Source organism: Myripristis murdjan, chromosome 20 (assembly GCF_902150065.1).
Source record: "Myripristis murdjan chromosome 20, fMyrMur1.1, whole genome shotgun sequence".
NCBI lineage: Eukaryota > Metazoa > Chordata > Actinopteri > Holocentriformes > Holocentridae > Myripristis > Myripristis murdjan.
This window is the reverse complement of record NC_043999.1, coordinates 12964118-12991667: the sequence shown is the minus strand read 5'-3', so window position 1 is coordinate 12991667 and position 27550 is coordinate 12964118. Positions and strand designations below refer to the sequence as shown.

General features: G+C 41.3%; 2 protein-coding genes across 2 annotated transcripts; both read right to left on the bottom strand.

Moving 5' to 3' along the window:
* Positions 1 to 357: 357 nt before the first annotated feature.
* cpb1 (carboxypeptidase B1 (tissue)) lies at positions 358 to 6128 on the bottom strand. The gene is made up of 11 exons (XM_030079313.1): positions 6064 to 6128; positions 5154 to 5229; positions 4680 to 4804; positions 4360 to 4459; positions 4160 to 4261; positions 3934 to 4038; positions 3737 to 3847; positions 3537 to 3627; positions 3183 to 3385; positions 1747 to 1831; positions 358 to 656 (listed from the first exon to the last, which is right to left on the bottom strand). The coding sequence occupies exons 1-11, from the start codon at positions 6126 to 6128 to the stop codon at positions 469 to 471; spliced, it is 1251 nt and encodes a 416-aa protein (XP_029935173.1). The 3' UTR covers positions 358 to 468.
* Positions 6129 to 6626: 498 nt separating this feature from the next.
* On the bottom strand, positions 6627 to 13641 carry agtr1b (angiotensin II receptor, type 1b). The gene is made up of 2 exons (XM_030079314.1): positions 13474 to 13641; positions 6627 to 8785 (listed from the first exon to the last, which is right to left on the bottom strand). Exon 2 carries the CDS (start codon positions 8677 to 8679, stop codon positions 7588 to 7590), a length of 1092 nt encoding a protein of 363 aa, XP_029935174.1. The 5' UTR covers positions 8680 to 8785; positions 13474 to 13641; the 3' UTR covers positions 6627 to 7587.
* Positions 13642 to 27550: the final 13909 nt, after the last annotated feature.

Here is a 27550-nt window from a genome sequence, read left to right as displayed (position 1 = left end):
ATTCAGGCTGATGTTTCTGAATGTTGGCAGGATTAAATTGTAGTGTCTCACAGTGTTTTGTTAGGCTGTGGGGAATTTTCTAAGCCATACAAAGAGTACAGAATGTGCTTGACAAGTCTGTCTGGCCTGTCAGTGATATGCCCTCTACAGGTTCATCATTATTTTATTCACTGTACACCACTGTTTTCCTCTATATTTTTGCATACAAATGACAAATTCCTAGTCTGTCAAATGCAATATCATCATATACACAAATAAAAAAAATGGATTCAACACATGTGGGACTGGATCATTGATTTTATTGTTTGCACTCATCTTGACATTCTGTCAAGCACAGTGAGAAAACATGGCGGGTGGTGCCTGTATCCATGGATACGGGCTAGAGATGGCTGAGAGGTTGGAGGGTGAAGGGGGCTGGGGCTTGGTAGAGAGGAGTCGAGTTGGCAGGGGTTCTGGCAGTTTCACTCCTTAATAGAGGTTCTTTTGCACATAGGCAGCGATGTACTTGACGGCCAGCATGGTCTCCTCACATGTGGGCTTGATCTGAGACTCGGGCAGCAGGAAGCCGTAACGACCAGTGTCACGCAACTCAAAGGTGTAGGAATACTTCACTCCCAGGTCATAGGCCCAGTCATCAGAGCCTCCAGCAGCAGGGTCTGAGGGCAGATGAAAAGAATATCATTAACAATAGAATATAGTAATGACTGGAGACTTTCTGCTGGTGTTTTGAAAAAAAAAAAAAAAAAATCCTGGGCAGGGGGGCTAAAAACAAAGTCTGTGGTTAATAAATAATGGCCATTTGGAGCTTCTAGAGATCATATGTCTTAATAGAGGCTGGTTTATTATGAACTAGGGATGCACTGAGGGATGTACTGATAGCCAATATCTTCCCACCCATTATGGCTGATACTGGTACTGACATCGAGTTTTTCAGTCAGGTCTGTCTTAAGCTGATTGTTTTTAAACAAAAGACGTTAACAAAAGTGTTAGTTTCACTCTATTGCTAATTTTACAATTGTATTTAGTGACTTCTAGAAAAGCTCGCACAAGTCCAAATGTCACAGTTAGCTTTGGCCTAATACAAATACAGATAACACTTTTTAAAGCAACTACAAGTAACTTTAATTTGGTATTGATTATGGTGGCCTCTGTAGACAAAAGTGGCTCTGTTTCCGGAAATGAAGACTGCATTTCCCATGAGCACCGCTGCCTCATGTCGTAAAGATCTTGATCTGGCCTTCTTTTGAAAGCCAGTGATAGAGATCAATATAACATGTGAGAACAGACGTTTCTGTTTGAATCCTGGACCACGACTGACCTCAGCAAACGCTCAAAGGTTTGGCTTAGCTTCACTAATATAGATATCAATATCAAGGCAGAGGCAGAGCAGAGGTAAATACAGGCCGCCAGTCTGCGTGCTGTAAATTGTTTTGTCTGATTGTGCTGGGATACCAACCCAGTGATAGGCATTTAGAATAACTACATGGAAATAGCCAGTCTTCTCGCTGATGGTCTTATTTGCTTAGGTCAAATAGCGACATCAGCATTAAACTGAGGCTGTTTCATAGCCAGTTAAAAACTTCTTCGTGTCGCTTTAAAGTTGATATTGGCCAGCACCCACAGTCTGCTGATATATCTGTCTATCCCTGTTATGAATGCACACATACTATTAGAAGTGTAAAATACATCCTCAAGCTTCCTCTCTGGACCTATCTCCAGTATGGCTACAGCATTTCTTGTACTTACAGATGGTGGCAGCACCAGGTCCACTGGTGTAGCGGGTACCATACAGACTACGCAGAGCAGCAGAAGCTCCCTCAGCGACCTTCAGCTACAACACAGAGAAGAAACACAGTCAGCTCAGCAAAAGCAAAAGCAAAAAGAGGACAGTAAAGAACAAACCCAACCATACAAGCAGACCAAAGAGCACACTGTTCAAAACAACTGCAATTACATCACTTGATTAAATTAAATCAGTTCATTGATCACACAAGGTTTAAAATCAAAGACTTCTTTTTAAACTTATAGTACAAAAAAACCTATAAACTATATTTCTGTGCTGAAAGATCAGCTATGACAGATTCCTGGAGTTCCTTTGTTCTGTAAAATGTTGAAAAGGGAAGGATTATGAGTGAGTCACACAGAGAGGCAGGGATGTGTGATCCGCTGCAGTCATGTGTGAGAGCTGGAGAAAGAGTGTGAGTGTTAAGCACAGCCCTCGGACACCCCAGTGAGAGGTAAAGGACCTGCTTGCTTCTTATGAGAAAGAGCCATATGAGCTGCGGCCAGGGAGTAAATGATTTGCAGCAGTAAAGTACGGACTAAAGATAAAAGTGATAATGGGACTGGGTTGAGTTCTTATGCAAGTGATACATTTTGGACACGTAATTTTTTCATCATTATTTTTTTTTTCTTTGAAATTCAAATATTCTCTGTGTGAGGATGCACAATCTATTGGAAATGTCCCAACTAAAGAGCTTTTTTGAAAGATTTTTAAGTTAATGAGAGCATCTGAATTTGATACATGTGTTGAAATAAATAAGATGCTCACGTAATAAGACTGAAGAATGTCCTATAAGCAAGTTAGCCTCACATTTATAGGCACACAGTCACACATTTGGCCTAAGTGATTTTTTAATCTCTTGTCAGTGCAATAAACACGGTGGCACTGCGATCACCCCTGACACTCCCCTGTTACAGAACATTAACTTTAGTGCCCAGTTTATTCAAAGGGTACACATCTCACATGCAATTAATATATTATCACTGTATATAAAATGTTTAGATTTCCAGCAAGGCAGCGCACGATTTGAGTTGATTGTGACACTGTCCTGTTGGACCACTATTTCGGTCACTGAGACTGACCAGTGTGCTCTAAAATTAATTGCACTGATCCATCTGTATGTTTAATATTTAGGGATGTAACATTTTATTCATTAAATCAGTTATAAATTGTGCTGATTGCACTGATCTACTGATCTATTAGAATAAATAAATAGAACAATGTTTGCTAAAAGTACTGAATCAAATCATTGAATTGAATTGTTCCAAAAAAGAGAAATTGTTATTAACATCGAATTGCCGACTAATAAGCTGTGAATAGAATTTAATCCCTGTTCCCTGTTTATTCCCTGTTTACATCCTCAATAACAAGTCATTTAAGGTGGGTGATGGTGACTGACCAGCTCGCTGTGGTCTGCAGCCAGCTCATAAGTGTAGGAGTATGGGAAGAGCAGCAGCTGGGAGTAGGAGTGGATGGTGAGATAGGCCTTGATGATGGACTTGTTCCTGCGGATGAAGTCAGCAACATTCCTGACCTCGATCTCAGACTCAGGCCTGGAGCCGCAGTAGGTGTCACTGCAGGGGTTGCTGGAGGCTCCAGTAGCTATAGTGAAATCACATTGAGAGGTGTTGAAGTAAATAATGGTGATAGCAGTGTAGCTCTGAAATAATAAACAGATTTATACCATATAGATACATGAGTTAAATTTCAAATTGAGTTGTAACTGAGCAGTATTTGTCCATTTTCCACTTACTGCACCAGCCAGCGTCGAAGTTCCTGTTGGGGTCAGCTCCAATACAGCTGGATCCAGACTTCCTGGAGCGAGTTTTCCTCCACATCCTATTCTAAAGTCCCCAAATGCACAGAACACATACTCAAGGACACATTTTAATTTCTGTATGGATGGTCTCTTTTAGGTTACACTATAGAACAATAAGTGAATATGTAACATACACTCTTGTGGGTGTAGTCATAGCCATCAATGTTGAAGACAGGCAGAACAAAGACATCCATCTGGTTGAGCAGGCTGGTCATCTGGGAGTCGCTGCCGTAGGTGGACAGAGCCTGAGGAGGATTGGAGCAGGTTTTGGCACTGTAATGCCTGCAAATCTCTTTCCAAAAACAAGCTATGCCCATCAAGATGTCCTCACCTCCTTGACAAACCACTGGCAGAAAGCAGGAGAGATCCACTCTCTGGCATGGATACCACAATCCAGGAAGATAGCAGGCTTGGTGGAGCTGGACTTCTTACCGAGCTGTGGTTGTTAAAAGGAAGCGTGTGGTCATGATGCATTTGCTAATTGGAATTGTATAACATGTATAATATGGTGGACCAACATTCACATTATTTTGAGTTAATAGTGAATCAGGGAATACCTTGAGAAGGGTCATGGGGCGTCCCTCGTAGGTGTTTCCAATCACCTGCTTGCTGATCAGCTGAGAATTGGAGGAGGAAATGGAGGCAATCCAGGCGTGGATCTGAAGTCAAAAGAGTAAAACAAATGAGATCAGAGCGATCGGAGTACAAGATTATTAAGGGTAGAAGTTATGAGCTAGATCATTTTTTTGCCTCTTACTTTGTCCCAGGTGTTGTACTTAGTGTAGCTGTGGCTCCTGGGAGAGGCCTCGTTGTCAGCCTGGGCATCAACAGCACCCTGCAGATCCTCAATCAGGACCCTGAGGATGGTTTTTAAATCTGAGACACTCTGGCAAAATATTGTCTTTCAAACAAACCATTCTCTAATTTTAATTCTAATTCTAACTTCTGAGCATTTGTGGTTATTTATTTATTTATTTATTTATTTTTAACACATTTTAGCACTCAATTACTTGAAAAAAAATCAAAAGATTAATCGGCAATGAACTAATTGCAGCTCTGCTGTGAAGTGGGACCTACTCGTGCTTCATGTCACTCTGCTGCAGCATGGTGTACACCATGTCAACGTGGGCAGCGGGCACACGGATGTCCACATCAATGTCGATGGTCACCACCTCAGCAGTCTCAGGGCTCCAGAAGTCAACCTGCAGATGGCGCCCCAGACAAACTCTTTCACATCTTGAGCCGCTCAGAAATGAAGTCACAAAGCAATGGGTCTCTCAGGAACTCATTTTTCAAATTGTGGGGAGGTATTGTAAAATGACTATGAAATGCTTTGATGCAGTGTGCAGGCAGTGTTTAATTTGGAAAAAGAAATGAAAAGAGCATTTAGATATGATTTGAAATCCTGAACAAGCATTGAATGAATGATAAGAATAACCTGAGAAAGTAGGTCCAATTTAACCTATATCACCTTTAGCAAAGCAATTTAACCCCTGCAGTGAGTGAGAATTACACACTTAGGTGGGGGTGAGTGTGAAGGCAGACTGGTACCTCCACGCTGCCAGCCAGTTCCTTAATGAGGGTCACATGTTCGTCAAGCACAGGCTTCAGACGGAGCACTTTCTCTCTGTTCATAGGAAAGATTAAGAATATAAAAGCCACCATATTGTTTTAGGCACTCTTTCATTTCAATGCACAATGCACTGATTTCTTACTCAGACAAAGACATGATAGGTTTAAGTTGCTATCAGCTGTATATTCCTTCAGAATTGTAGCATATAAAAACCACTTGCCTTTTATATATGTAACAATAATCCATATGTGAGGTATGTAGCCCCAAGTTTTGGTTTGTTTATGTTCACTGTAACTCACTTGTTACTGTAACTGTAGTTCACTTGTAACTATAACTAATGCAGGTCTATTTACACCAGTCTAAAGCTGCCTCTGGTCAGGTCTCAGAGAGGCCTCTCAGCAGTTGCATGGTTACTGTGCAGGGCCCTTGTGTCAACAGTGCTGAACACCACTGAAATACGCCTGAGAAAAGGTTTCTGTCCCCTATTCATCATGCATCCCCTATCCCCTATTTGTGGATAAATGCTGAAAACGTTTCTAGTCCAAAAAGATGACACTTTCTTTGTTTTAATGTCATTCAGTAGTTTCCAATTCTGTCTCCCTCCCCTCTAATCTTTTGTCCACCAATCACAATTAAGACCATAAAGATACACCTGGGTGATGAATTATGAGGAGCGTAATGAATTCAGGATGTAGGCCTATTTAAGCATATTGTTCACTCGCTAATGTTGGCTAAATAAAATGATATCAATCAGGCATGTAATTAGTTGCAATATATTAGTGAGCTCACATGTGCCTCTGCACAAATAAGTAAACTAATGCAGAGTCATGTATATCAGTGTTAAAGAAATATTATGATTCTTTTGATTAAGTAAAGAATGAAATTTACCCCTCGAAGCGAGTGATGTCAGCCAGGGCAAATGCCACCAATCCAAAAAGCAGAAGGACCTTCATGTTGCCAGTGAGGCTGAGCTCACCTCTCTGCAGCACTTATAACCCCAACCCTCCAACTATCCACCAATCCCCATCTGTGATACCGCAACATGTCATGTTTCCTCCCCAGAAGGTCCTGTCCTGTCACCTGTTATTTTTAGGTGTTACGTGGAGACACAACGCCTGAGAGATGCATACTCAATGATTAACAGATACTACAAGCTGTACATAGTGGGCAAAGCCTTGAGTCAAGGTCACTTGATTTTGATTATTCATAGCATGAAAAGTTTCTCTCAACCTCAGTGAACTGTTATCCCTGACACTGTTGTCCCCGTGTTTTAGTGACACACACATTTTCATGACTAATAAGGATGATGTGCAACAAATGACATCATTTAAAAGCAAACAGCTTTGTACTGTGGATTTCTTTATTATTATTTTTTATTTCTTCATTTTATTCATATTTTCATATATTCACAAACTGTACATTTAAAGAATAGAAAAAAAAAAAAAAAAAAACCTATCAACATGTTTAAATACCACAATGACAGCCACCACAGATACTGACAATAATCACCCTACCTGGAGTGTTTGTATATCACTTTTTTTTTTTTTTTTATTTATACAGTATGATACAACCAGGCATTTTGCAACATTTCCGACTTATTATGGAAACACTTATATTATCACAAGGAGCACATAATTTGACAATACGAAATATAACATATAGGCACCACTTTTCATAATTATGTGGGTTATTTATCTGCATAACTTTACATCACACATTTTCTGGACATTTCCAATTGCTCGATGTGTACAAATGCTGGCAGAGCAGATTATAGTTTATAATGTAAATTTGGATTTGCTTTAGTTGTAGTTTTGACAAATTTGTTGAGCTCTTGGTCACTGTCCCAACTGCTGAAATACCCGCTAAACACAAACAGGTTACAACTGGACCTGAATACATGAGTATTTCTGCACTTTATTCTTATGGTAGAATGAGATGAAATAATCATCCAGTACTTGCATATCTTTTGTATATAATGGGATTATTCATCAATATGATATACAACCTTGTGTGTGTGTGTGTGTGTGTGTGTGTGTGTGTGTGTGTGTGTGTGTGTGTGCGTGCACGCGCGTGTTTTAGCTTAGTGAAGGATATGGTCCGTTCATTTTGTAGTCCCAGAAATATCTTCCAGTGTGAATGTGTGACACGTTAAGACGAGTTATGTGATGTCTTATGCTTTATAAATAATTACTGCTGATCAGCATCATGCAAGGCAGAATGAATAGGTGAATGTCTCTTGAACGAATCAACAGTAGGATGTGGATACAACATTCAACATTACAGTCATGTTTGCGAGGTTCAGTGCTTGGTAATACAGTTGGGGTTCTTAAAGCATGGATTGTGTCCATCCTCAGCTCTTTTACCACATAACTAAAAGAGCAAAGAGAGTGAATTTATACTGTCTATCCCTTTTCACTTAACATCAGAGGAGGCTTTGCTTTTGGTCGTGAGGCTCAGTGCCTCGGATGCGCGATAGGAGAGGGCGCTCATCTTGGAGCTGATGCTAGGGTGACCCCCAGTAGGTCCGCCTGGTGAGCAGCGCAACAGACGCAGGAGGTTTTTGCGGAAATTGCGTCCCACAAAGCCATAGACAATGGGATTAACACAGCTGTTGAAATAAGCAATGCAGATGGTGAAGGGCATGGCTGTGTCAATGATTTCCAGGGTGGTACAGTTCTCCAGCACTGCCAGCTGGGTCAGCACCTCCATGAAGTGGAATACCTGATGGGGCACCCAGCACAGGAAGAAGGCGAGGACGGCAGCAGCTAGCATGCGCAGGACCTCGTCATCTCGGGAACGGGAGCTTTTCTGGATGTGTCTTGCACCCAGGAGCGCCCGTCCAATAAGGCAGTAGCAGGTGATGATGATGAGGAAGGGCACCAGGAAGCCCAGCAGACTTTTCATCAGGCTGATGACCAGCAGGAGGCGTTTCAGAATCATGGTGTTTCCATCCTTTTGGTGCAGAATGCCACACACTGTGGTATTAAATTTTGTTATGTTGTGGACATCTCTGGTTAAAGCTGTGGGCACACTAAGCAGAAAAGCAAACACCCAGATGAGCACACAGGTGATGCGTGCATACACCACAGTGCGGAACTTGCGTGATCGCACAGGGTGGACAATGGCCAGATAACGATCGATGCTGAGTGCTGTGAGAAAGAAAATGCTTGTGTAGAGGTTAAAAATGATCAGCCCTGCGCTGGCCTTGCACAGAAATCCTCCAAAGGGCCAATAGTAGCCTGTGGCAGTGAAGGTGGCCCACATGGGCAAGGTGGTAAGGAAGGTTAGGTCAGAGACAGAGAGATTGAGCACAAAAATGTTGGCCACTGTCTTGAGCTTCATGTAGCGATAGATTATAGCCACCACCATGCTGTTGCCCACGATGCCAATGACAAAAATGCAGCCATAGACAATGGGCACCATGGTGAAGATGAATTCATGGTTTCCAGACATGCCACACTTCAGCTCTATCCCTTCTGTTGCTTCTCCAGTTTTATTCTGCATTTTCCGTTTTTAGTGCCAGATCCCGGGACTTTAAAACAGGGGGCCCTGTCGGCAGGGTGCGTCTGTGGTGACTGATAGAGGCCTTGGGCGAGGGCCTCAGCGAGTCCTATAAAAGAAACACAACAAAAATGTCACAGACAGTATTGGGGAAGAGCCATCATTACCACTGGCACGGTCCATAAACGCTACTCCACACGAGCGCCCATGAAAGTGCTCACCCTAAACCAGCTCATTAAAGACCTGCACATTAAAACCATCCTGATGCTTTATGTTATTTCTGTAAAATAAGAGGCCATCAAAAACAGATGTTGTATGTTATTCAATATTCCAAAAATGCCTTTTGAAACATCATTATACAGAAACTCTACATTCTGCCTTCTCCTTTAAAACGTCTCTTTGCTAATGAATGGCAACAGTAAAACTGTACAGTGTTTATCAAATGGTCCGTCCATCTGGGTGGACTGTCAGCACCCGGAAGGAGAACATTTATGCTGTGTGTTATGACCTGTGTTAATGAAGACTGCATGGCAAAATGCGTGCTTGGATAACAGCGCTATTAAACACTGAGGTAGTAGGGAGCAAGAGGAGAGTGAGAGAGCTTAGGCTCCAGTCACTGTAAAAGACATGTCACGTTTCAAGCCCTTGGTGTGCTGAGATACCCAGCATGGGAACTTCTAATCAGCACACACCTAAACAAACAGGACAGCAGGGATTCAGCTCTGTGGAAACTTTGCTCTGTGAGAAAATCAAACCTGCGTGCTGCGGAAAATTTGCCTCAGGCTAGTTTTGCTTAATTTGTGCGAGCAGAATGTGAATTGGGAATAAAAAACAAATTCTCCTTTTATTTGGGAGTCTTTATGTTTAATAGAACAGCTTAATGTGTGTCATTAGTGATGCTGATGTAGTAATATTAGCATAAAGTTGATCTATACTATTACTATAGCTGCAAAGATTGTCCCTGTTACTAATTATATTGAATGACAACATCATGATGGTTACATTAAAACTAAACAGTGGAGAAGATGCTGGAGTATGTGGCTTGAATTTACTCTTTGAAATTGAATGAATACTTGAATGGCAAAAAGGATTATTTTATAGGTAGTTTCAAGAGTATTAATTACAGATTTTTTTTTTCTTTGCTGAATTCCATTTTTTGTTATTGATGTAATGATGCAGCTATGAAACAATGACATCTTGGGTTTGAATATTTCACTCAATAAGTCTTGCATCCACTTCCAGATACAGAGTATCTGTGGGACATTGTCACACAACATATAAAAAGAATGCTCTTCCTGACATTGGAGCTACTTAAGGGAAAATTTAAGGTACAAACAGAGTTCACAAGGTTAAGTTAGCAACTGGAATAGAATAGAAATGTCATTTCCTCTGATCAGCACATTGACTAAACTAAGCAGGTGTCTTGCCACAAGATGGCATTCTAGCTTCAAATATTTTACCCCTCCATATGGAAACTGATATCTTGCTATCATTATGGAAGCTTTGAGATAAATTAAATTGTGTGTGACCCATTCCAATAGGAGTTAAACAACTGCATATACAATGAATCCAGTTGCTGCTGCTGTTGCTGGTGCAGTTGCTGCTTACTTTCCACTGAATGCGCTGATGAAAACTTTCTTTATCCACATTCTGATCACCCTCTGGTTGGCATTAAGACTGTCTGAGCTCCTCCAGTAGAACTGTTTTATCTGCCATTCAAAGACCCATTTTCCACCAGGTTTCGGTAGATGCATTCCTGAAAAAAGCCTTCTCTCACTAAAGCAACAACCATATCGGCTGCAGATGTGGGGATTGTTGAGAAGGGGAGATGTCTGGATGCCAAGGGCAACAAAATAATGAAATATCTCTGAGAGTTTCCTCCACAGGCCCTGGTGTAGTGGGCTAAAGTACCAATACAGATGTCATTGCTTAGATTTACACGTGTTTTCTTTTGTTAATGAGTTTAACAGTGTGTGGCTATAAATTTAAGCTATGAAGGAGAGAGTGACACAAACACTATCAGTTTTCCAATTTAGGGATTTAAAACAGTTTAAGAAAATCTCTTAATACTTATTTCTAATGGCCACACATGGAAATATGCAAGGCAATCTACACCGCAAGCTTTGTGCCGTAATTGGAATGGGTGGCATTTTAACTCTCAGTACTTTTCCATGAGGGAGATGCTCAAGGTAAGGGGGAGTGAATTTAAACATGGCTGATCATATGGCCTGGAGTTATTGCTGCCTATATTGTAGCTATCCTATGTAAGTGAGCCCCATAATAAAGGTCAGGTAGTGCATGCAGAAGGTAACTCAGAGGCAGGTGATTTAGTGTGGCCGGTAAGCTATGACGTGGAATGGGATGGCACATTACTGAATGATAGTCATAAAGCCTGGGTGACCTCAGAAAGGAAGGTAAACAGCTACTTCACAGGGCCCATGAACGAGCCGCATCCTCTTGGACAGGATAATGGACAAGGAGGATGTGCACTGCTGGCAGATAGGGTACTACTTTCAGAAAATTCAAGATCATAAAATCAGTATTAGGGGATATTTGGCACGTTTTAGCCCCTGAAGTGCAACAATTGGCTTTGTAGAGTGGTATGTTCCATTAAATTTCCTACATGAGGATATTTAAATGCAGCCTCTTCCAGGGATCATGGGAATTTCTTAACAAGCTAAACCTTGAGAAGTTAAAATAACAGTCTGTGTGAGGGGGCTGGAGTGAACGTGGCTAAAAACATGGTTCCCATCAACAGAGCTATCTGAGGCTGCCCTTGGCCTGAGCACCAGGCTGCTCTGACATGAGCACCACCATCTGGCTGCCCATAGAGAGAGCCACTAAAATGTCTGGTTGATGGAGTTAATGATTTATACAAGCCCATTATGAAGTCAGTTTCATCTTACAGGGAACACACTGGCTCAGCAGTATCCTTGTGCACACTGTTAAACAATGATCATTCTCATTTAGGTCACCTTAAGGTATCATGACAATAGAATTGCTTCCCGTAGTTGTAAGCTGAAGTTTTTGTTGCTTATGTCTTAAAATATGACATCCCCAGCACCACTAACAACAGAATTCCCATCCAAAACTCTCAAAGTAAATCTACCCATCCCAAAGCTGCTAATTAGTGCACTTAAGTGGTCATCACCATAATTCTGCACTACCATTATTTTGTACATTGTGGAGTAATAAACTAGAATACACTGATGTCTAAATACTAGCCTGTTCATGGTGCACCAGCCACAAACTTGCCCTCCTACAACTCATTTCCTTCATCGTCTCCACTTACAGGGAGGTCGCCCCGTCAGAGTAGCTCCTCCAAGTTATTTTCCTCATTGAATTCCTAAAGAAATCAGCTAAGAGAAGCCTCACTGCTGGAGAGAGACTGGGAGAGAGCGAGTGACTGTATGTGCATTTTTGAGTGTGTTTCTGCTTGTATTTGTGTGTGGGTGCATGTGGGTGTGTGTTTTTCAGGGAGACAGAGACAGAGACTGTCCCCTGGGCTAAATGGGGACCTGACTGCTTGTTGCAGGACTGAAGCTAATGGAAATGTTGGCTTGAGAAACCATGTCTGCATATTTCTGTTTACAAAACTGCGCTTCCATGTGACTTGCTGCAATTAAGCAGGACAAACCTCTGGCTGGTCATCATTTCCTGTACTACATATTGTGAAATTTGTCAGTGGCACTTTTGTTTCAATTACACCAAAATTATAAATCCCTACCTACTTACTTTCTCATTGGAATAGATTTTTTTTTCCTTTGTTATTATTTCACTTCAAAAGTTGAGACTGCATTAGATGACTGCATTCAGAGCCCTACCACACAGCCTCTTTCTCCAACATTACATTTCCAAATTGATGCTTAATGGTTAGATGGATTTGGTAGTTTGATGGTAAGCAGTCTCGTCTCTAAACCCACAAAGAGGGAAGTAATGACATCTCTCCCTCTGCAGCAACAGTTGCTTTCCTCTTTTCTTCCTCACATGCATTCTTCATTGTACCTTTATTGCATTATTTTCCCCTCCCTTAGTGGCTATACCACTGTGTCTCTCTCACTTACATTTTTCAATAATAATTTTTCACATTCCAAGCTATACCCCTCTCTCTATTTTTCTCATCTCATCCTTGTTATCATTATCTTAGCCTTTACCACTCTCACTTCCCTTTTTCCCTTCTTTGGTATTCCATCACCAGACTGTATTTTACCCATCTCCTCTTTCCCCTCACTGTCTTGGAGATTGAATCCTTCATAAGTGAGGATTATCAGAGAACACAGAGCAAATGTTTATCAGGAAGTGGACCCTATTCTCTGTGGGGATGCAAGACCTTAGCATGTCAACTTTTGTGTAGACTAAGTCCCTCTTGGTATGGTTCACATACCAGAGTTGCTAAGCTTTCCCATCCTTATACGCACACAGCTGCATGTAGATTCAAAACCACACTCTCTGAAGTTAGACCAGGAGTAGCAAGCAACAGGTGGCACAAAACCAGAAAGAAACTTCTAACATGATGCTGTAGTAGCCTTGACATTTTCCAGATATGAGCATCTCCAAGGTAAAGTCAACACATTCCAACAAATGGAAAATTCATGAGATCAGTAGAAACAGAATACTTTAAAAAAATAAATAAATAAATTGAGTTTTTCTGTTAAAATTGTCCTGAATTTTACTCAATTAACAGCACCCGATACAATGAGAGAAGCTATCGCAAAAAGATTAAAAGTAATACTTGACAAACAATTATTGACAAGTGGTAAACCATCTGTCTGAGAAAGGGGAAATGTGAGCTCTTACCTGTGGTGCTGAACCAGGAGCTTGTTGATGCTTTCAGAGCAGAAGGACAGAGAGACAGAGACAGAGAGAAGAGAGAGAATGCCTCTGATTCAACTTAACTGGAGGAGCAAGACGAGCAGGAATACCGCCTGACACACAAACGCACTCACTTACAAACACAAACACACACACTCACACACACACACACACACTACAATGATGAATGAATAATATTGGAGCCAGTCAGCTACGTATTGTCCTGGCCCATCTCTCTCTCTCTCTCTCTCTCTCTCTCTCTCTCTCTCTCTCTCTCTCTCTCTCTCTCTCTCTCTCTCTCCCTCTCTCTCTCTCTCTCTCGGCTTTAACTCAACACCCACAACACACATACACACACACACACACACACACACGAGAACTTACACACACAAACAAACAAATGCACACACAAACTTACCCAATAACACCTCCCCTTGGCCTGCTTTTCCTCTATCTCCTCCTCTTCTGTTTTTCTTCTCTTCACCCAACCCCTTTCACTACCATCTCTCTACACCTCTACATTTATCCACTTGTTTAATTGTTACATAATTTATTAAACCATATTTTGACAAGCAGAGTAGTTGAATCCAGCAAAACTGGGCCTGTTACACAATCTTGTGTGTATATCATTCAGTATTCAAGTTTAATTAACTGGCCAAACACATACACACACTAACATAGACAAAAAGCTGGTACCTTATTTTACATGATTCAAAATGCTATCATGGTCCTTCCCTTTCTCTTTTCTCTCCCTTCCTCCCATAGCGATCTCATCCCTCATCCCGTGACAATTCCTTGTCACTTGCTCTCCTCTCCACAGCATGAGAGGAATGGCCAGGCTCTGATTGTGATTGGACCTGTCCACACATTGTATTAATAGCTGCCACAGGGCTGCCGTTGGCTTGGATCAGGGTGTATCTGGGGCCAGGAGAAGGGAAATTGGTGGGGTGGGGCCAGGGAGTTGGGTTTCTGCTGGTCCTCCAGCCCTGCAAGACTTCCTACAAATACTTCACTTTTCCGTTGTGATTCAGCTGTCACTCATTTGTCAGTGCTTTCTAAGAGGACGTATTGTTGTTGAAGTGCATGAGTCTGTATGTGCATGTCGTGACCTTGCAGGCAACTCTCCATAGTCAGACTGATTGAGGCACTTGCAAAATTGTACCATGACTAATGTTTCGATGTGTAAAGTTTGGGCAAATAAGATAAAATAGCCCTAAAATTAAAGAATTGGACCATTGCACGCTTCAGGTTCTGTAATACCGGCTATAATAACAAGGTATTTCTATTATTAGAAACAGGAACATCCATCAGACAAAGCTTTGCTCCGAAAACATTTGTCTCTCACTATGCTTTTCTTTGGCAAGGTCTTGACAGGTGCCGATAAGTAGGTCACATCCTCACCTCCGCGTTGCAGTCCAATTCCACTATCGCAGCTGTTATGAAGATGGATAATGAATGATGAGGCAATGTGGCTGTCATCCCCTAAATCCTCTCAGTTTCAGTGTCTGCAGTGTTTGCAGTGAAAAAAACCCCATTGCCTGAGCTCTGACACCCAAAGACAAACAAGGGAAGAAAAGAAAAACAAACAGTTTCTGGGTAAGTGGAGGTCCTGTTTGGTGGCTTTTGCTCAGTCAGGTGTGACCCAGTCATTTAGAATGCCTAGATTAAGCAAACCTTCCTCTCTGGCTGACAGCTCCCAAGGGTCAAGCGGGGTCGATGGCCAACAGGTACAAGGCTTTGGAGTTCCAACACTTGCTATAGTCTATGACACCCACCAAAGCCCTATTTAGTCCTGGTACCTGTCATTTTGTGCAAGGTCAGGCGGCAGAGGGAAGGAAAGTATCTGGTGTTACCTCTGAAACACAGCAACAGAGTCATTTACACCTCTAGGGAATTATGATCAGGCTCCATTATGTCTTCAATTACACTGAAATGATAAGGATCATCCATTAGGAGTTGTGTATCCTGTCACAGCAGTGAGCATCCCTACCATATCAAATAGTCGGCATGGTCCTGGTGTCTCTGCAAAAGGAATGATCAACAATCTATATCTAACCCATGAGACCTCAGGAAACAAAGAGAAGGGATGGATATATCAAGCTCTCAATCTCTGACCGTATTTTCTGCAAAACAAATAATTCACAGTAGAGACAGGATGTTATTGCAACACCCCGCGCTATGACTTTGATTTACACTCCTCAAGAACAAGCAGAAACACATGTTGGTGATTTCGAAGGAAGATTTGGTGAGAGAACATAAAGAAATAAAAACTAAAATTACCTATGGGACTGCTTTTTAAAATTTGCAAAAGTAATGGGTGATCCTCAAGGTTGAGGTTGGTATGGCCTCAAAATAAAATTCGATTTCCTAGAAGTAAACTCAAACAAGTATTCTTTGGAGCCTCATAAAAATCAGAAGAAATAAACACTCCAAAAGTGTTCTGAAATTCAAGTTTTGCAATATTTTGGAATCTGATGCAGCAATAAAAATGTACAAAGGAGTAAGATACACTGTATGAACAAAAGTATTAGGACACATCGCTTAATCATTGAATTCAGGTGTTTCATTCAGTCCCATTGCCACAGGTGTATAAAATCAAGCACCTAGCCATGCAGTCTGCCTTTACAAACATTTTGGAAAGAATTAGTCATTCTAAAGAGCTCACTGAATTCGAGCATGGTGCTGTAATTGTAATGTAATTGGATGCCACCGTTGCAACAAGTCAGTTGGTGAAATTTCTTCCCTCCAAGATATTCCATTATCAGCTGTAAGTGGTGTTACTGCAGAGTGGAAGCCTTTAGGAACCACAGCAACTCAGCCACCAAGCAGCAGATCACATTAAGTTGCAAAACTGTGTGCCAGGAGCTTCATGGCATGGGTTTCATGCACGGCCGAGCAGCCGCATGAAAGCCTTACATCACCAAGGTCATCATGGAGCGGTGTAAAGCACACCACCACTGGACTCTGGAACGGTGGAAATGTGTTCTGTGGAGGGACGAATCATGCTTCTCCATCTGGCGGTCTGATGGATGAGTCTTGGTTTGTGGGAACAGTTTGGGGAAGGCCCTTTTCTGTCATGACCGAGCCCCAGTGCACAAAGCAAGCTCCATAAAGGCATGGTTGGGTGAGTTTGGTGTGGAAGGACTTGACTGGCCCACTCAGAGCCGTGACCTCAACCCCATGCAACACCTTTGGGATGAACAAGAATGGAGATTGTGAGCCAGACCCTCTCATCCAACGTCAGTATCTGACCTCACAAATGCTCTTCTGAACGAATGGGCAAAAATTCACACAGACACACTCCAAAATCTTGTAGAAAGCCTTTCCCAGAAGAGTGGAAGCTGTTATAGCTGCAAAGGGGGGGATCAACTCCATATTAATGCCATGGATTTAGAATGGGATGTCATAAAAGCTGCTGTAAGAGTAATGTGGAGTTGTCCCAATACTTTTGTCCATATAGTATAATTTCTCAACCTGAGAGTAATTCATCACTGCTGGGTGAAAAAGGCCAGAAAGAGAACAAGGCTCAATCTCATAATGCTCATTCCCTGGAGGACTGATAGTGGGTGAAGCTCTAGCTAATCAAATCACTCTAACAAGATTAGCTGTGTTAGCACTTAAGCTGTGGTAGAATGAATTGGTGGCTAAGGTAATTACTGGAAGCACATAGCACTGCGGGGAAAGATGGACCGTTTAGACCAGAAAAACATGGGCACTAAAATGCCAAACAGCCACCTGCTGAAGAAAGACAATACTCTGTTAGGTCTGATGACTGTAAGGACTTACTGTGTGCTTCTGACCAGAAAAGGCAGCACAGCCTCTTACACCTGCTGAAATAAATATGGCACTTTGAGTGATGTTATTCCAAATGTATTTCAATGTATTTCTATCGCTTGATTAATTAAAAACTGAGCAAGTGATGTGCGAGTCGATATGTTTGTTGACATCTACAGCTACAAATGCAAGTGCAATACAGTTAAAAATGTCTTCACAACAGCCAAAACTGTATGGAACACAACATGGAATGAAAACATGAGTCATTTTTATTGACAGAGGAGGAGGCTGAGCTCCTCCATACAGTTTGCCAGTGTTTGGTTGGAACTAGGTGCCTGTAGTTCAGTCAGAGCACATACCCAACACAAGGCACTAACCATCACTTCAGCATCACATTGACAAATGTAGGAAGGCTGCACTCTTGCACTCTTCTCTCCATATGCAATATAGTATTTATTTCAATCACCCACCCACATTTTTCAGCATTCCTGCCCTCATAAGCTTCTCAAGACAAATGAGATCGATCAAGCACTTAAATAAAGATGTGTGCAGCCATCTTACATTTGACATCAAACAAAACCCCTCATCCCTGAAGACTGCGAATTATGCTGGGGGTCCATGTCATTGATTTTGGACAGAGTTGTTGCTGTCGAGTTTTTCACATTTTCCACAATTTTCCACAATTTTCTGATGGTTTGAGCTCGACAATTACCCATCCAGCTCCATTGTGCTGAGGTGCCAGACGACAGGAAAGGTCATGGAAGACTGGTAACCTTGTCAAATCACACGAAAACAGATTGCACATTGGCTATGTGGGAAAATATCTTATTTTCTTGACTAAAGTGTTCCTCTAAAGAGAAATATTTGTGTGGTGCTTTTGCTCCTTGACAAAGTGTAAATACATTAAAGATGGAAAGAATGTGACATGAGAGTGAACTAGACTCAAATCATCAAACTGGGCCACCGGGACGCCATACCACATGTCTGAGTGTATCCAGTGGGCAGCCAGTGCTCCCTTGCTTTGTATGGACATACCCTTAACAAACATCCATCTGTACAGAACTAATTTCCTGGCTCTTGACAGTCTTAAACATCCACCAGTACATATATCAGCCTTTGATGGCTCACAAGGGACCCGTCCACTGTGACTTTAACAAGGCTTTTATTTTCTCTGTCTACTGTGTAGGTGTCAAGGACAGCTCGAGCACCATCCCTCTGGTGCAGTCAAGGCTCTGAAAATATTTACTGCATCTCTCACACTGAATGGGCCTGCCTCGTTACCTTTGTTGCTTGAGCATGACTTAAAAATTGTGTGTGAGTGGAAGAGAGAATGAGAGAGGTACACAGAAAGACAAAGAGAGAGAGAGAGAGAGAGAGAGAGAGAGTTTGGCCACATCAACAACTGTGTGGTTACAATGGATTACCGTGACTGTTATACACTGTAACTACAGTACATGGGCGTAAAAAAAAAAATCTTGCAAATCTTGTGGGAGTCAGCGATACGATTAGAAACCTGTAAGGACACTGGTTTTGGACTGACCTTTGCTCCTCGGTTTGAATTCCTGTGTAACGTCACGGAAATCATTGACCTCGAGGTCGACCCTGAAGTTATTTAGCCAGCACACAATCAGCGCAAAAGAACAGATATGTTAAAGACAACAGAGCTATTACACAAACAGGAAGTGTCCAAGAGATTGAGGGAAAGTGGTGGGAAGGCCCGTAACCGGCCTCTAAGAGCCACATTGTTTAGGTCTGTGTTCCCCAAGGTTGCCTTCCACAAGCACACAGGGAGGGATGGGAAATAGTGAAGGGGTAACTGAGGGAGGTTTGCTATTTCTCTTTTGGGGGTAACCTCTCCCATGAACATTTTAAGTTTCATATTTGATCTATGGAGGAAACAGACTGGAGACATGGAGACGTATGAACTTCCTGGCCACACAGCCCTAGGAGGTTTATCTGTGGGATTACATCTGAATTCAATCAAACAGTGAGCTGACACTCAGACCTATTTTGCTGGCTTCCTCAAGGTGCTCTCTGTTCAGCGGAAAGAGCATTAAGGACTCAGATAATGGAGGAAGAGGTCATTTTTCCCTCCAGCCAGGATGTGTTTTGGTCTCAAAGTGTGAGTCTTCTTATTAAACCAATATTTCATCTCTTTACAGACATGAAGTTAAAGCAAATAAACAAACAAATGTACCTTTGGTCACAAATATGTATCTTTCTCACATTATCAAAGTAGTTCTCTACCCAGTTAAATAGTTTGGTGTTATCATTTTATGTGTATGTATATATGCAATTCTGTATGTGTGCATCAGTCTCAATATGTATGTGTGTGTGTGTACGTGTGTCCACCGCGTGTGTGTGCGTAAGACAGAAAATCTACACGCACACACTGGCGTAGGGTCTGGAACCTGTTCTTATCCCAAGCCAGACTTTCCTTATGTAAACAGCATGTGAACAGCATTGAGTTTTCTTTCTCACCCATGACCCTCTTACTTTCTCAAAGAGCCACGGCCAGGCAGGGAAATATTACCATGGAGCTGTGTCAAGACAACTTAGTAAAGGCAATCCTAATTCAATGTAAAAAGAAAAAAAAATCAATATCTATCTGGATCCATCTCAACTTGTACCCATTTCCTCAATGCCCCCTTGGGCCAAACCTTTGCTCTCTGGTTCTGTTGGGGATTTTGGACTCAGCTGAGTCAACAGCTCTGGGGCGCTTCAGACCTTATCAACACACTGGTCGTGACTTGCGCCATGCTGGCGATGTTTTGTCATATCCTCATCTCTCTAGTAACAAACAGATCCGTCTCTGACAGATGTGTTTGGAGATGTTTTACTCTTTGAGGCCTCTGCTGGATAACAAATAAATACTCTTTCTTTGGTTACAACAAGCTGTGTAATTGGAACCATAGACTATACATTTATAAAGAAAACATAGTCAACTTTATTGATTCCTCTGAACAGGGCAGATTATATTATTAGAATAATATGGAAATATTAACTTATTGTCCTATTTGGATAACTAAATCCACACTCAGATGTCTAGAAATATACAACAATACTTACGCAAATTTGAATATCACTACTATAACACAAATGGTACTACAATCCTAATGTGAAGCTTGAATCCTTTAGTGACTGTTTGGTGACATATTCAGGTACAGAATCATCTGTTTTGCAGGGTGGATTTTTAGGCCTTACATATTCCATTTTTACATCAATAAACCATTACCATATTAATTTTGAGACATTATTATACATGTAAGAAGTAGCAACATCCACCTTGTGTCAGAAATATAGGAACTGTGGTGTTAATTTTGACAGCCATTAGCACTAATAACACCATTTGGTGTGAGATACTGTGCAGGCTACAAATCATCTCCACCATGGTCTCATTTCTGGAGGGTAACTAGGAAAATCCTCTTGCAACAGATTATCTGTTTGCCCCTGTTCGCCTGTCCATCAATCAGCAGGATAACGAAAAGTACAGGACAGATTTGTACAACACTTGGTGGGAAGGTTGGTCACAATTAAGGAAAGAAGTTATTAACTTTTCGGGTCAATCGGTGTCAAGTGGGTGTGGCAATGGGCAGTTTCCAAACGCATACACCTAGCATCATGAAACCAGATGGGCCAGTTAGTCATGGGTTAAGGCAGGACTGGTCAACTTTCACTACTGATGGACCGAAAAGGGGTGTGTCCTACGACAACAGCTTTGCTGAAAAGGGGTGGATCAACACACATACAGGGATGTAGCTTTCAAACGCATCCATGCAACGTCATGAAACCTGGCGTAGAGTTTGGTAATCTCCAATGAAGAGATGAATCCCTTTTGGGGCCAATCAGCTTCAAGGCGTGAGGCAATGGGTGGGGCTTAGCACAAACAGGGATGTAGTTTCCAGTTACATCCATGTAACATCCATGTAACATCACGTAACCTGGTGGAAAAGCTGACCATAGGTCAAGGTGGCATTTACCAAATTTTCCTGGTGATTGGCTGATTGGCCAAAAGGAGCGGGTCCTATAGCAACAGCACAGTCAGGGGGGTCGTAACTTCCAGCTGCAACCTTGGCCAACCTGTACTTTATAGTCTTGCAAATGTATTATCCGCTTCCATGTTTGCTTTTTTTTTTTTTGTTTTTTTTTTTTCATGTGCAGGTTCACAATTTGCACTAGGGCTGGGACTAATTATTGATCATTTTCAATAATATATGTAATAGGCAGATTATTGATGAGTAAAACATATTGTTTCTAATGTTATTATTATCATTTTGCTCCATCATATCAATTTTTAAAAACTGCATATCATCTAAGTCCTCATTTGCAAAAAAATGCGGGTGAAAAACACATTAATGACCAGCAGCTGTGCATAGAGCAACACTCCTGGGTTTGTGTCACTTGCTAGTGGAACCTGGGAGGGTAGAGGATCAGGAGCTGAGGGGCTGATGTGCTGACAAGTGAGGGAAACACAACAAATCATTTTATCGTTTGGTATAAATTCCCTGTGACCAAAAAAGGGAGAAATAAAGACGGTAATTTTTGCGTTCTCTTTGTCTCTCTATTCCTGTGAGATAGATTAAAATAAATATAGTTATGTTTTCCTGTAATTCTGCAACAGATCTTTATCCCCCGTGTGGCCATGAATCAGTAATAGGAGACAAGTAGTTCAGACAAGAACATAATGCTCTTTCTTAGCCCAGCACTGTTCAAACATTACATGCAAACAACAATGTATCAATAAGAATATCAATAAAAACAAGACATTCACACACTTAAACTTACATCTTGCATGCCACTCATGTTTGCTTCTTCGTCATTAGGCTACCTCATGAACTCTGTGTTCACCCTGAGTTCTCTTGACCCAATGTTGGGTCAAGTGAACTCAGGGCTGCACAGCAATAAATCAAGAGTTACATTCCAGCTTGTACAGTCTTATGTCCTTCCCAACGTTCCCTTTTTGTGCACAGAATGGAAAAAGCGTCACAGGCATATAAGAATATACAGAGTGATGAATCTGGTCCCTGAAGTGACCTTTGTCGATTCCTCTGATGAGCACACAGGAGCCTGGCCTTTGCCATGCTTTTGGCCTGATTATTGCTGATTCCTGTTATGCTGATGTTGATGTGTCTCAAATGATTTTCTGGGAACATTTCAGGAGACGTTCCCTGCCCGTTCCCATCATCCCCATGTGAAGTGACCTCGCTCAGGGAGTTTATCTCAGCCCTACTTTCAAAGAGTGCCGATATGAGATGACACCAAACTCTTGTAATCAGCACGTAGTCCCTGGCAAGCAAGAGAGTTCCCGCTGGTTTCTGATTTATGTTCTCTTGTTTGACTTCTGATGTATTAATTCCAATAAATGGAATTTACCGTAATCACCGGTCAATATTTTGTAAACTTTAAAACAAAAGATCATGAAGAAAAAATGTGGACTCCTAATAGAGATAGATGACATATTTTGCTGATGAACAAAAGTAAAAGCCTCCTGAGTTGGTGAGTGCTGATATTCATTCCTCTCCTTTCAGGGAACAGCTTGGAGGAAGATGTGGAATCGAAGCCAGGGAATTCGCAAAATGGACCTGTAGAGTCTTAGCTTTTTTTTGGTTCACTACAAAGAGGAATACATCAAGTCAATAAATTTCACAGTCACATTGTATATTATTGTGAACTTCTCACTTGGCATAGCAAGGATATGTAAATGGAATATATCCTATCTCCACTTTTGATTCATATAATTTGGTTATTTGAACATGTGTTTTATAAACATAAGTATTGAAAGTGAAAGATGTCGTAAAAGGTCTTCGCTTTCCAGTGTTGAAAGGCATTCAAATTGGCATTAACCTTGATCTAAAGGAACGGATCGGTCAGTTATGCATACTTTGATGACGGCTGTCAGTTGGCTCCAAGTCATCACCACATCACGCAACAATTAACATGCAACTAATTACAGTAGGTGTCAATGTAATGGTGTAATAACAGGATAATTGCTTTGAAATGCCATTGAGTCAAAGTTTCCTAAAGTGGAAAGACTTACTCAGTAGCTATAATGCATCTACTTAGTTGTTTTCCTCCTGATTCCCTACTTTTAGCTGCCCCCTGGGTGCTCATACTGTGTGTTTCGGAGGTCAGTTAATCCCTGCAGAGAGGAGGAGTAGAGCTAGAGGAAATAACACAGCAGCGGGGTATCCTATGCCAATCAACATGCTGCAAAACAGTGAGAGCTGTTAACAAAAAAATGATATTTAACAATTTCCCAACACTGTATGGAGTGTTTTTCTTTTCTTTTTTTTTTTTACCTATGGGTTTTATCATATTGTCCTCGAGGGTTTGTGCAATGGCTCCTTATGTGTTGTGGGCCATTACTATACATTAACCATTTTCTGTCCATTTATGTGCAAACTGGCCTCTGCATTGTCCTTGTCATTAGGTTAAGTATTTAACATGGTTACCACACGACTTGACATTCAAGGTCAAGTTTCACAATACTCCCACACTATGTCGGCACGGCGAGAGAGGAGGCGACTCATCACAAGGCAACTCCTTATGAAATCCCTTCCTGGGAGCTCTGTAAATATTTTCATCCTCTCCCTCTGCCTGCTGATAGACTGATTCCACTCACTTTCCTAATTAATCATCGAGGAGTGGAGAGAGGCTGAGACGGGAGGAGCTGGACAAGGAGACACATGTTGGAAACTGTCCACATCAACACCCTGTGCAACCCGATGCTTTCCTCTGCTCACACACACACACACACACACACACACACACACGCATACATGCAAGCACACACGTGCGCACACAAGAAGAAAAAAGCTCTTCAAAAATGGCATCAAAACATTCCGTATAGTACATCCGGCAAGGCATGTGGAACATATTTTGTTTCCTGTGTGCTGATTTTTCCCAAAGTAGATTCCCCCCCCCCCCAGATTATCTCAAGAGGCAGTTATCGCAGGAATAAGCTGCATGTACATTAGCTTTATATGAGAAATAACTTTTTCCCAACCAATATGCTGTTTTTTCCATAAAGTTTGATGTCTGATAAACATTGTTAAACTACAAAAACTAGTACAAAGCTATGAAAACACCATGGTGTACAGAGAATTTCATAATGAATTAATCATTTTTTCCAGATGTTTAAGTAAGAAAAAAAAAAAAAAAAAAAAACATTAAATGTTCCCACTTGTAATTGAGATAATTTTCTGACACTATGGATATACCAGACTCATACATACTCACACACATGTCCATCTGTGACAGGTGAGATGCTCCATGTCAATGCGAAAGAAGCTGTTGAATCTGTCTTTCGTCCAATCTTAACTCCTTCAGTCAGCCTGGGTTATTTGAAAAGCTCTGCTTATTGATGCCAGTTGTACTGATTGATGAAGAAGAGTTTCCACATGAGGCTCTTGTCAGTTACAGACAGTCAGCCAAACCACAGATGGGCACCATGTGGGCCTTCATCCCTGGAAGAAATACGAACCCGGTCATCCATTTCTACACTGCAAAAAAAGTCTCCATTTTAACGAGTCATTTAGTCTCATCTTCAGGCTTTTGTTTTCTGCAAACAACTGAAAAAATTCTGACAATTAGATAAGATAATCTCACTTGTTTCCAATGCAGTTTCAAGAATGATTTTTGCAAAGTGTAAATATGCTGAACAAGGCAGAATAAGGCAGATCCGCCGACCAGTGTTGAGAAAATGACACTTGATTCAAGAAAATTCTGGAGACAAGTTGACTGATTGGTGATTGAGTGTGATTATCTCATCCCACTGACAGATTTTTTTTTTTTTTTTTTTTTTTGTAAATTTGCCTTATTTGGAGAAAAACAAGATTTTAACACAGAAGATTTCTCTTTCTTTCTTTCTTTCTTTCTTTCTTTCTTTCTTTCTTTCTTTCTTTCTTTCTTTTTTTTGCAGTGTACACATTTTCTAGCCTATTCTGGCCCCTCTGTTTCAAACTGAATCATGTATAGGAATGTACGGATCATCTCTATAAATTTTTATATATGAAATAATTTTGTGAACAGTGCCTGTATCTCATATTTTATGGCTAGATATCCACAGAGAGAGAGGTTTAATGGCAAAATACTTGCGTGTTCTGGGCTTTTTCTGTTGAGCCATGCCGCGGACTGAGCCTGGTTCACACGCTACAAGGTGTAAAACACCAGATTCTGTGATAATAGAATAGACATGTATACACAAGCACAAGCTAAACCAACGTCACAGCTAATAGGTTCTCAGAAAACTGTCCATCATGTTTATTCAATCACTCCTGATGGGCTTCGGGTGATGCAGGCTGATATTGGTCTCAGAGCTTGCAGAGTGCAAATCAGGTTAGCTCTTACACCGAGTGTGGAGGAGGCCTGCAAATCTGGCCCCTTTTCCATTTCCCCTGGCTGTATTACCCACTCCTAACAAAGTTACTGCACACTTCTCATTTTTCATTGAATTAAAAGGGCCATATAGATTTGGACATGAGACACCGTGGTACATCAAACCCCTAGTGCATCTGTCCCACTGTTCAGATCTGCCTCTTTCTCACTCTTTCCCCGTCCCTGGGGTTTGTTTCACAGCATCCTTCACCACATGTACTGTTCATTAGCCTTATGTTTCTGTCGTTCCCTGTGTTAAATTACTAATCACATTAGAGGTAGAACGACAGCGCTAACAATAACCTTTTAAAATGATGCAGACCTATTCAAAGCTAAAACCAAGGTAAAGAAGAGTCTTTGGTAATTGTTCATTGTTTAATTACTACTTAATTCATATTATCGGCAGCCTGGCTGGAGGCTGGAGGGCCTCACTGAATGTATTCAATGACGATTAAATGTGGAGTGAAACAGTTTTGTATGTGGTGCATTTAGTGATGCGTGACTGTGAAAAGAACTATTGGACCATTCCTTTGTCTGAAGTTGTGCTTATGTTATTTATGAAGTCCCTGGTCTTTGTATTTCCCCTGATGCTGATTGAAGAAACCAGACTTTTCTTCCCTCTGATTAATGCTCCACTCCTAAGAGACTGTAATGATTTTGCATGTTTACATCTTTCATATCAGATTCACTTCCCGCAGAGTTTGTTTCTCAACTCCAGCTTTGCTCCAAGGATTTATTCCAAAGCAGGTTTTCCAGAAATTGTGCAATTTATCCAGTTTTGACCATGAAAAAAAAAAAAAAAACCCACTGGCAACTATTCCAACATTACTTAATTTTGCATGATTCATCACCAGGATCTCCTTTGTTGAGAGGATCCATTGGCAAAACTTCCTCAAAACACTAGATATCAGAAAATCACATCTAGAGTATCTAGAACTAGGCCTACATATCATTCTCAGTGAACATCAACTTCACAAATTCCCTGGTAAGGTTAATCTCCCTCGCCTCAGTAGAATTCATCCAAACAAGGCCACTTAAGTTTAAGTAAAATACTGTTATTCCTCCTCTCATGGACCATTTCCTTTATTGTACATCTGTTTTACATTAAGTGTAGCATAAGTGACAATCCTGAGGGCATATTAGTTGGAGGATCCCTCAGTAATTATATTGGAGGGACATTTGAGGGACGCCTTCCCATACTCCTCTTAACAGCAGACATATAGATCTTGGTTTTTAATTCAGGAACAGGAGATGGCCTTTTGCATTTAGCCATGTATCCTAGTGCTTTAAAAGTGTGCTTCCTTCTACTGTGATGCTGGGTTCACTTACAATCTGTTTCCAATATTCAAATTTGAGAAAGGCAGCTTCCTATTCCGGTTTCCCATGTCTGTTGTGCAACATGACATGAACCTTTGTATGTGGAAAATGTGTTATTCTGTTTCTCCATCCGAGTTACATGTGTATTTTTGGCAATTCTCAAGGCTGTGTAGAGCAAATTGGTGAAACAGCTCTGGTGCAGAGCAAAGTGGAAACATCTGTGTTCGGGACAGATCCGTGCGGTGTTTGGAAACTGTGGCAGCAGTGACACTGAAAAGTGACAAGCCGAAAAGATGCACAAATAAGCAGAAACGACAGGTGCTCAACACAGTGAGTTTGTTCATTAACTGTGGATGAAATGTAGGAATTTTGGTAACTATTCTTTTTCAGCAGGCGCCGTCTTGTATATTTTTCCACTTAAGCTTAGAGTTAGCTTAATCGGCAATTATGTGGAAGAGGGAAGAGGGAGCAAAGTGTGTGTGGGAGAGCTTGGCAGTGCCATTCCACCTCCCTCCATCTTCCCGCTTACCGTATTGCATGGCTTTTACTCTGTCTAAATAATGTGTCACACCTGTTGATTAGTTGGCTGTTTGAG

Coding starts and splice junctions, on each gene's coding strand:
- cpb1 (XM_030079313.1), bottom strand. CDS start 6,128: ATGAAGGTCCTTCTGCTTTTTGGATTGGTGGCATTTGCCCTGGCTGAC. Junction 3,848..3,933: donor GCCAGTGGTTTGTCAAGGAG/GTGAGGACATCT, acceptor AATCCTCCTCAG/GCTCTGTCCACCTACGGCAG. Junction 657..1,746: donor ACCTGGTGCTGCCACCATCT/GTAAGTACAAGA, acceptor ATCTGCCCTCAG/ACCCTGCTGCTGGAGGCTCT.
- agtr1b (XM_030079314.1), bottom strand. CDS start 8,679: ATGCAGAATAAAACTGGAGAAGCAACAGAAGGGATAGAGCTGAAGTGT.